This window comes from Patiria miniata, unplaced genomic scaffold (assembly GCF_015706575.1).
Source record: "Patiria miniata isolate m_02_andy unplaced genomic scaffold, ASM1570657v1 HiC_scaffold_7, whole genome shotgun sequence".
Taxonomy (NCBI): Eukaryota; Metazoa; Echinodermata; class Asteroidea; order Valvatida; family Asterinidae; genus Patiria; species Patiria miniata.
In genome coordinates this window covers 42,087,074-42,098,225 of record NW_024037074.1, presented here as the reverse complement: position 1 = coordinate 42,098,225, position 11,152 = coordinate 42,087,074, and the positions used below count along the sequence as shown (strand labels likewise).

At 36.8% G+C, this 11,152-nt stretch overlaps 1 protein-coding gene across 1 annotated transcript; it reads left to right on the top strand.

The window, feature by feature from the left end:
* Positions 1-98: 98 nt before the first annotated feature.
* On the top strand, positions 99-6,885 carry LOC119744488. Its single transcript, XM_038220425.1, has 3 exons — positions 99-254; positions 2,315-2,443; positions 4,525-6,885. The coding sequence occupies exons 1-3, from the start codon at positions 198-200 to the stop codon at positions 4,645-4,647; spliced, it is 309 nt and encodes a 102-aa protein (XP_038076353.1). The 5' UTR covers positions 99-197; the 3' UTR covers positions 4,648-6,885.
* The last annotated feature ends 4,267 nt before the right edge of the window (positions 6,886-11,152 follow it).

The window sequence follows — 11,152 nt, the reverse complement described above, 5'->3', positions numbered from 1 at the left end:
ATACAAGCGTTATAGGTAAAGTTTCACTAATTGAAGAAAAGAAACCGTTTTATAGAAGTCTATGGTCCTTATAGGGCGCCCTCATGTTGTTGTTGTGAACAAGTTTTGCCCTCAATTTTCCAGTGTAGCAAAAAAACTAGCAAGCTTTGATTCTTTGGAAATTTGTCGGAGTTATCGAGGCCTTCATATTAAAAACTATGAGTGCTCAATCAAACGAATCATGGAGGATGAATTCACCAGAATTAATACAGCAGGTATGTACATGTACTTTTACTTTTTGGTAGGAAAGTTGTGGACATGAGAAATGTTTTGGAATCGGAATCATCCGCTCGCAATTGTTGCCATTTTCTGTTTGTTTACACCTGATTGGGTGTGTGACTCATTTCTTCCTTTTATTTAACTAGGCACTGCACGTTTACTATTTTATAATACAAGTACAACTTACAAGGAAAATTCTTGACCATACATTACTAATTGTCAGGCCTGTAGGCATCATTTATAAAAAAAAAAATTATAGTTTAACATCAGGCATTTCAGGTGTAAATAAAAAGTCCCAACAAAATTGGCAGTGTAACGTTATTAATTGATAGTGGATATTTTGCCGGAGGTAATGACGGCAAACTAACGATTACTAAAGGTTTGCCGGCGGCAATCCATATCAACAGAGGGCGCTGTACTCTTTAAAATAGGGCTGAATTACATGTATTAAATTCCCACCAAAAGTTGTGTAGCACGTTTGGTGTAGTGGTTAAGCAAAGGCTCTAGTAAGCGCAGCGGGATGACTCGCGTTCGAATCCAACCGCACCACATTTTTAAGTTTTTTTGTCTCATCCCCAAATAAATAAGAATATTCTTCTTTTATTATTTTAACATGTCTCAAACATTTTTTGCAGAGTATTACATTTTCTTTTTCAGATTTGTGGCTCTGGAGGATTTTTTTTAAAAGGGAAATAAAGTCCGAAATTATAAAATGGTCTGAATCCCATCTTGTGAATACGAGGTAACAACGATAATTTTGGCATGGAGCCAGACTAAAACTTGTCACCGGAAAATGTTTAAGTACAAAAAAACAGTAACTGCGCATGTTCAGTGCATATCCGGCAAACTAACGTTTACTAAAGGTTTGCCGTCTCCGGCAAAATATACACTGCCTTATTAATTTGACCATGGCAGTGTAACGTTATTAATTTGTCCCCGATTGTTTATATTCTTAGGAAAGAATTCCATATATGGACGTCACTTGACACCGGTGTACAAACTCTATGACGCTGGTCTGAAAAATTCTGTGTTTTCTCACTAAATGCTTCAATATTTTCCATGCTAAATTTGACTTTTTAGGACATGTTATCACTTTCTGATGGCTGATGGGTCATTGCAGGGAAAAAATAGTGACGTCCGTATATGGAAATCTTTCCTTTACTTCATTTACAACAATGTACTAGTATTGTACTACCATACCGGCAATGAACTGAACATGTGCAGTGACTGTTTTGGGGGACTGAGAATTTGTTACCGTGACGAACTTCGGAAAGAATGTTGCAACCTGACGCCACTTTTTTCTTCACATATCATCTCAATGACATGATCTTTGGAGTTATAATGGTTGGGATATTGTGAAGTGAATGTCCTCATTCCTGCAAGAAAACAACATTTCCTCTTTTTTCTGGCCTCTCCTACATAAAAAAGTGTGTCCTATATTATACATCATAGCCAGTGATGTTGAAAAGCAACAGGAATATCATTGAAGCAGGCTGGGGTTTTGATTGATTTTTTTTTCTCAAATGACAACAAAATGCAAAACCACTGCTCCCTTTGCAATGCATCGTGAATGCACAAAACTGTGTTAATTCACATAGCATCAACTAGAAATTTGGGTGGCCAAATCAAAATTTCTACCCAAAATACTATTCAAAATTACAAAAACTTGGGTCACTTGAACCATGGAGGCCTTGCTTGAACATAAGATTGATTAAGGTAGCTGAGATATTTTGAACAGATAAAAACACTATAAGAGCTACATGTAAGGAACAGGGCCCTTCAAGTTGCAATCGCCAACAGTTGCCACAGGTCAGCTACAACCATGACAACCTTGATTCATCCCCAATGCCTGAAAGGTGTTGTGATCAGAAGATTAGATACACCTAGACAGAAAATATTTTCAAAAAAAAACACATGAGTTTTTAATTGTTCCTTGAGATGGGCTGTTTCTGTGTTTCTGTAACAAATTGATAAGAACAGTGCAACGTTTTATTACTCAATGCCTCCGAAATAACTATTTATCAATTAAACTACAAACATGTTCTTGACACTACAGATGGCACTGCTGGCCTGGCTGAACAAAAAAGAGGATGGTGATTCGTTCTACAAGTTGGTCTCCACAGCCAGGGTGTGGTATGAACTATACCAGCGGGTCAGCCACAGTGATGAGATTGATGCTTATAAGGCAAGTACAGAAAGTGAAAGAATGTAGGAATACCGTAATTTCCTGCGGATAAGACGCGTCTTATCTGACTTTCTAGACCACAAAAACATCGCTGCGCCTTATCTACAGGTGCGCCTTATCTGGTGTCGCTTGAGTTCAAAGTGACGGTCTTTGTGTGAAGAATTCTTTCAATGCCGCAATCAATAATGCGGTCAACCAAGGCTCAACTCTCCAGACATTGTGACCGTATTTTCATTCCGACAATGCCGCGATGTGTTGATCCCCAATGATCGTGCTTTCATTCCAACAATGCCGCAATGCGTTGATCCCCCTTAGTGATCGTGCTTTCGTTCCAACAATGCCGTCATACAAACGTTTTTCTTTGTGGCCGTTTTTTCATTCCGAAAATGCTGCAATCAGAATTACTTAAACGTTTGGAAATCGCATTCACTCAAGTTCTATTGTGTGAACGTTGAGGGTGTTTATTGTACAGGATATCTTCGAAGTCTGCTTTAGACTTAGGATAATATGAAGTACTAATGTTTATTTGTTGCACTTTCGTTTGTTTCATTATTTTATTAGTAAGATATCAAATAAGTTTAATGATCTTGAAAACAAAACTAACACTAAGAGAAGCGATGTATTAAACAAATATCTTATGAACGTGATTAACAAATTATAGGTTTGAAATAAAGGAAAAGAACTTTAAATACAAAAAAACATTACAACAATTTTTTAAAAATATAAAAAATCATTTTTGTTACGTCTCCCCCGGTGTGACGGGATTATTTTCGTATGGTATATACATATAGGCGACGCTAGTTTTTGTATTAGTCACCGGTAGAGGGCGCAACATCTGGCTCGGAGGGACTGGGCAAGTCTACGAATCTGATCCAGCGTGCGTGTTGCAATATCTTCAGACAGCGCGTGGACCATCGTTTCTGGCCGCTGATTGGGCCGCACTGCATTAACAAAAGGCCAAGGAAGGCCAGGATCGGAAACCGCAAGCAAGCATGCACAGCGCGCGTTGGCTGAATGGATGAAGGTCGGTATCAATTTACATTGGTCTTTTCTTCATGGCTCTACATGTGACCAGCCAATGTGGTTACGGTTTAATTCATCCTCTGAATAGTGTGATCGTTCTAAGGCAACACAATGGCCCCTTTGTGGCGATGTACCGACACCGGGTGACGCCTGGTGTTCTTCTGTGTGCGGTCAAACATGCGTCTTATGCGGCGGTGCGCCTTATCTGTTGGCGTTTGAATTTTTTGGGGGTGATTTTAGGGACCTGCGCCTTATCCGCCGCGCGCCTTATCCGCAGGAAATTACGGTAGTTTCATTGCGGTACCTGCTGCTAATTCTGATTCAAACCAGCCAGCTGACCCCGGCAAGCTCAGTGGTCGAGTGGTAAGACGTCTACATCAGTAAGTAGGAGGACGTGGGTTAGAGTCCCACCCAAGTGATTTATTTTTACAATCACTCAGGGGCAACACTGAGTATACAGTGTTTATAAAAAAAAAACCATATTGAACTGTCCACATAGCAGTGTGGCTCAATCAATCATCTTGACAAGTGTTTATTACACCTGAAATACCATTTCGTATTATTTTTATCTCTTGATGTTTGGGATGCAAAAGTGTAGTTAACTTTTTGAACGTTGACTCTGTGCACATCTTTACCTCAGTTTGTAAAACTGCATACATGTTTCAAATAAACCATTATTGAATGCAAATAATTTACCTGTACAGTGTAACCATACATTTCTCTTGAAATTCAAATTGCCAAACGTTAGTGCCAAAATAAGACACATCAAACATAGAAAAGCTGGTCCCAGAGTGCACAAATCCTATTCAATGGATTCAAACTTGAAGTCTTTTGATGCATCTGGTCTACACAGTGGGCCGGATGTAGCCCGTTCATTTGTGTTACCGGGTAATCCTACACGATAGCACTGCCCAGCTCACTTCACCGGTCTAAGCCAGTCAAAGTCACAAGTGGCAGTCACATGTCAGTGAGACTGGTATGAAGAGGTGACTAGGCCGCCCTCTGAGACCAGCACAAATCGGCACTTGGTTAATTTCGTCTTTCCGTTATTTATACAGGCGGAGACTATCTTGGCGATTGCAAGCTATGTGAAGACCCACCCTCGTGCATCTCAAGATGAAATGGCCAAAGAGATCGGCAAACAGATCCAGACATTTGCTGCCAAGGTAGAGGCCCTATGAGAGATCTTCTCTGGATGTGTTTGTATATAAAACAGTAGTACTGCATAGAGTCCTTCAATTTGTATTATTTGATGTCTTTTTTTATGTCCTTTGCCTGAGACCCTAGTCTATGACTTCGGTTGAATAAGGCTGCCAGATGTATGAATTGGTAAACAAGACTAGATTCTTTAGATCAGAACTTTTTTTAACGAACCAGGGCCTTTTCAACATACCTGGCTGCTACACCACACACCTCAGTAAAATCAGGCTTGGAAATAACTTAAATTCTAGAATAACTATAGACATGTACGATGTATATTATGCTTGGGCCTATCTTGATTTGTAAGAACTTAAATAATCAGTATTGCCTTCTGCATATTCTTGAAAACATTGACGTGGCTATTTGTAATATGCATGCATTGTTAGAATGTATGTTAACACATCCAGAATGGTTACATGAAGAAGCATTGATTCAGTGGCTTGTGAATGCATTAGTCAGTTGATGTGCTTATTATTGGTGAATTTGTGTGAAGCCAAGATCAATATGGAAATAAATGATAACCTCTTAAATCATTCAAAGCATTGCAACTACCTTTAGTTGGGCTGCTGCTCAAAAGTCCTATCAACAAGAACCTGATCGCAAGGTTTTGCTTTAAATTATTCAAATGAGCGTGCTAGTGATTGATTACATTATTACATATATCTCTTTCTTGTGATATTTTGTCCATAATATATAAATAATTTTATCTTTTGTTGACATTCACATAATATACATGTACATGTATGGCATGTTGTGTTAATTGTTGTGTGGGCTTTTTTGGGGGGGGGGGTGGAGTTTTTACTATTGTTTGTGTAAAAAAAAATCAAGTTGTATTTATTGTGAAAAAAGTAATCTCCCTTGCATCAAAGGGACTTAAACTTTTTAATGTTTTAGAACCAATAGTCTTGATGCAAGACATCCTTAGGAGTGCAAAAGTTACTGTACAGGCTGGCAGTAGCAGCCCGAAAAAGAGTTCCATAGCTGGACATCACTTGACACCCTGTGCACAAACCCTGTCAGACTGGTCTGAAAAATTCCAAGTGTTTTCTCAGTGTCTGCTAAATTTGACTTTTTAGCCAGGACATGTTATTGCTTTCTGACGGGTGATAGGTCAATGCAGGGGAAATTTAGTGATGTCCATGTATGGAATTCTCCCCGCAGCCAGTGCATGTCTTGAAATTACTGCACCAAGGACGTCTTGACTATTTGAGTTTAACATCCCAATATATATGATAATTAAAATTTTGTTAAACTGTCTTAAGCTTAAATCAACATGGGAGTTTATTTCCATAACGCGAAATACCCATTTGAAAAAAGGTGAAAATTTTGTAGAGTTTTGGAAACTTTAAAGAATAAACAAATTTCTACAGTAGAATGCCACTATAACTGTTTCATTTTGCCAACGCGCATGGCTACGGCGACACGCCTGCATTCCAGAAACCGGAGACTTTTTGGGGGCCTTAATAGTGCTTGTTTGTTATAGTGCTTGTGCATTGTAATAATAGAATTTACTATTTCAGGAGCCACAGGGGATGTTCATTATAGCCAAACGTTCATTATAGCGGTGTTCGTTACAGCGGCATTTCACTGTAGCAGCTGTTTCTAATCTTAATTTTTCACTTTATTATATTCTCAAATTGTGTGTAACTGTATAACAGCCAAGAGAGGGCGGCATTCTAAAAAGTTACAAATGGCATTTATCACGTTTTTGGAAATATGGTCTTCACATTTAATTGGTATTTTCAGTCATTCACATCAAATGTTAAACAGTGAAAGTTGACATCGAGGGACCATTACAAACATTTGTTTAAAACCAAAGACATTGCGTTCTTGCTTGGGACATACATGTAGTCAAAAAGCGGTTTACATGTATTCAACACTGTTTTCTCAAGCACTGTGTCTATAACTCCCATGAGTTTGAATAGTCAATGATTCAACTTTTAAGCTTACATGTAGACCTTAATGTAAAAAAAAAATAATTGTTGAGGTTATGGTTTGGTTTGTACATGTAATTGAGCGCACAGACGCCGCCACATTAAAAAAATGTAGTGTTATTTTGCAAGTTTATATTGCTGTAATTCTTTATATTTAATTGTTCAATATTCTAATATGTTATATGTATGAAACTGAACTAGTTTCTAGTATTGTATATTATTAATTATATATGCTGACAGAAAGCAAAATTAAAACAAATACAAGCAAATTTCAAATCAAGTGAACATTTTGTGTCGATACATATCCAGAATTGATTTGGTTTGTGTTTGAATTTTTCCGTAAAACTACACTGGCTTGTCAATCAGCTTTTATAATTTCATCAACAAAGTGGTATCCAGAATAACAAATTCTTTTGTTTTTATCGCTTGGTGATTTATTTCTCTCTAAATATACTGTACAAATCAAGAATAGTATCTTACAAGTGAATACAGGTAGAATCATAGAAAAAGTACAAAAGCAGAGTGCCTTTAAAAATAATAATTCAGTAATAAGTTGTAATTGCCTAACTAAAATTAACGATTGTCACAAAGACCATCTTCATCACGAACAGATACGAGGCAAAGTCAAGTCCAACACATAAAGAAATGAACACATTTACAACGGTAAATAATGCAGTGAATTTCAGTAACTTTGTCTTTGGTCTACATCTACATGTACATATGACGATAAGCATTTTATACATGCCACCTTTATGGCTTTTTTTTTCCTAAATGTAATTTCTTGAAAATGGAACCAATATGGCACACGTATATTAAAAACATGGAGAACAAAAAAAGTAAGGCTTTTTCTTTGTAATGGAAATAGCAAACAACATGTGGAAAGATAGAATACCTTTGAAAATTCACCTTAAGTACTTATAATCCCCCCCCCCCCAAAAAAGAGCAATTTGACAACTTAACAAAAAATATCCAGATCCAAATATAATGCTGTTTGGAATTCTACTTTTGCCCAAAATGGAAGCACTTGAATATAAAGATATAACGTCCCTGCACTTCTCTAGTTTCACCCGAAAAATATAAATTGCCATTTATGTAGCAATTTAAAAGTTATTCACTTTTGAATGAGACACCAAATAAAAGCAATCAGCCCATTTTTAATGATGACTTTACTAACTTCCAATTATTCAGCTCTCACAGCTGACGGTTGCCAGCTAACTATCAGAATTTGCAATCTAGGCAGTGAAAACCAGTCTACTTGCAACACAGATCTGTTTGTGGGCAAATGCAATTCAAAATAAAAGATGGTTCAGATTATAATTAATATAAAACAAACAAGTGAAGAGAAGTGCAAGGACTTTACATCTTTATGGATGGCATCATACATTTAATCACTTAAATTCCTTTTCGAATAAATATTTTTGTTTTAAATTGAAATTTAGTTACTGTTTGAGTTCTACTGTTGATCTTTTACAAAAAATATTGGTTTTAAAATTCTACTCTACAATTGCAATATTCATTAACGCAAACACTGAGATGTTGAGATGTCATGACGCCATTACCATGGTTACTGTTGTTTAGAAAAACCCTCTTCCTCCAATACATGCAGATAAAAAAATTAATAAATAAGTATATTATTTACACATTAAGTGGGTGTTTTTTTAAACAATAGCCGAGAATGTTTCACTAAAAAAAAAATGTGTCAAAAGTGCATTTAAGTACTTGGGTAGTTTCAGGGATTTTTATGGCAGGACAAATTCTAGGTGAAACTTATCCCTATCTTACTACATATTCATTACAGAGAAAATAGACCAGATTTGAAAAGAAAAGCATAGTTCATTTTTTCACAAGTGCTTTTGTGGACACAAACTGTGGCGTTTTGGGGGGGTTTGTGTCAATTTTTTTTTAGTCTCACGATTTGACTGTGGTGATATGTATGTGGCCTATTTTCGAGTAGTATAATAGGGGTGTAAATGCCGTCAAAATAATCCGTCCCCCCCCCCCCCCCGAAAAAATTTCCCCCCAAAAAAATAATCCGCGGCCAAAAATTTTGAGCAAATTTTTTTTTTTTCAAATTTCTAAAAACAGTCTGTCTTCCCATCTCAGCGCAATCACGTCATGAATTGGCATTTGCATTCACTATTTGCTCAAAGTGCGAACTAGCCTTAAAAGCTTGTCATTCAATGGAAAAATTCAGCAAATGGGGGTAACCTCCAATTAGTGCAAGCTGTGACAATAATGACCATCTCCTTTATTAAGTAACAATAATATTACCCCTGAAGTGTTGCCATGCTGTGGGAACAAAAATAGCTTAAACCGTGGGAAAAAATATCTCTGTAACTCTACAAATCTCTGAACAGATTTATATTCTCGCTGAATGAGCACATAACATTTCTAGAAAATATATTTACAAATAATTTGTTTCATTAATTTATTAACATAAAACAAGTACTTATGTAAAATGAAAACAAAATTAAATTGATAACTTTAAACAAACACTTTTACGAATGTGAATATTCCACAAATAAAACTACCCTCCGTTTCCAACAAAAATTATTCAGGAGTGAATACATATCATATTCCAATGTGTTAAGGTAGAAAAGAGCACTAAGCATGATATGTCATGCATCTCGATTAATATATTCTGATGTCGATGAGGAATGTTTCAAGAAAATAGATCTCGCGAATTTGATAAGGCAATGTAAGAAGTGTCCACCAATGAAACCCTACATTTCACCACATCACGAAACACTATAACAATATGGTGACCCTTCTGCCGAATATTGACAAAATGGTAAAATAAAAATTAAAATGACAAAGCTGATAATATATGACAACCAACTGGTTCTTCGCAGAACCACACAACTCAAAAGAGACACTATTCACATGGTTTTACCGCAAACCTTCCATTCTTTATATGACACAACCATATCGTCGGTTGCACCATGAACCGACGTATCGCATTTTTTTGTGTTTCGAGAAAAAACAATTTAAAGTTGGTCATTATTTTGTAGGCTCATTCCATATACTCCCTGTGTAAGAATTCAAACTGTTTCGTTTTTGCTATTAACATATACTGTAGGTTGAACTTTATTGCATGCAATCCGTGTGCATCTGAGTTGCTTAGTTTTTGAGAAATTCAGTTCTAAAGTTATTCGTCACTTCGTGAAACAGATTTTTATCATGTTTATCGTATGTCATACAACGCGCGTAATAGTGGCCGTGTGCCAGATACGGAGATAACTCAGTTCGTGAAACGCTAAATTCCAATTTTTCATGTCAACGCTCCTTTGTGATGTCATAGCACTATGGGAATTAGCGTGTAAAGTGGCGTATCAGGATAAGCCACTTCGTGGTGCACCATTTTTCATTTTTTAGAGATACGCCACACAGTCTAATTAGCGTTCTTAGTTAATTAGAACTCCGATCGGAATAAAACTTTCTGAGAATGAGCACTTTGATGAAATAATAACGTTAATGACAAAAACTCAATTTGGCAAAAAATCGAGAAACGCCGGTTCGTGGTGCGACCGACGATATAAGCAAATGCTTGAACATTCAAAGTCTGTGAGGTCCATGAGGATTGTTGGAGTAGGGAGGATCTAGCAGTGGAGGTAGGTGGATAGATAGTTCCAGCTGAAGTCAGAGTTTTTGGAATTAGTTTTTAAGTTTAGCTTCAGCAAGTATAAACAAAACTTATAAGACTGTCATTGAACCCAAATACTCTACACTGATATGTATCGAACATGGCAAATGTCAAAAGCATCATGCAGTGAAAATGTGTGTTCTTGTTAGATAGCTGGCATGAGAGACTTTTAACATGTTTAAGGTTTAAATTTAGAAAAGAAAACACTTAATAACGAAATAACTTTCAAGTATGAACATTTTGAAGTGCAATTATTCACAGGGTTCAATAATGTTTTTGAGTAGTCTAATGCTTGGACATCGAGTTCAGCATTTGTAAGTTGCATTAACATGTAAATAGAACATGCATTTTTTTAAAAGTGAGTGTCTTAGTATCAAACATTGACTAGTCGCAGACCCCAGTGTTTTAGTCATCAATTTTCCATTTCCATCAATTTTCCATAAATGGTAATGCTTTGGTATCTTTCACGGAACCTCTTTACCACTCTGGACCCGGTAAGCCCAGTCAGGAAACAAAATAAACACAAAAAAATACGGCATTACCCGCCTCGTAGTTCCTAGACAATGTGCCCAGCAGTACTGGAGTCCCATAAAATCTCACCAGTTCTCATCTCACTTGCACACTCAATAGATACACGTATCCTACAGAGTGTTTATTCTTTCTTTTCACTTAATCCATTGGTATGACGTCACACTATTGTTAAAAGTGTGGATTCGGATCTAGGAATCTCTTACACTGGTCACAAAGTGTGGATTCGGAACTGGGAATCTTTAGTAAAGTGTGGATTCGGAATTATGAATCCACACTTTGAACACATCGGACAATTGTTCTCCATAATAAGCATGAATAGGACCATCTGCGTGAAAATTACCAATGCATCTTCACTGTCAGATTCTCCGCCGTCACTGC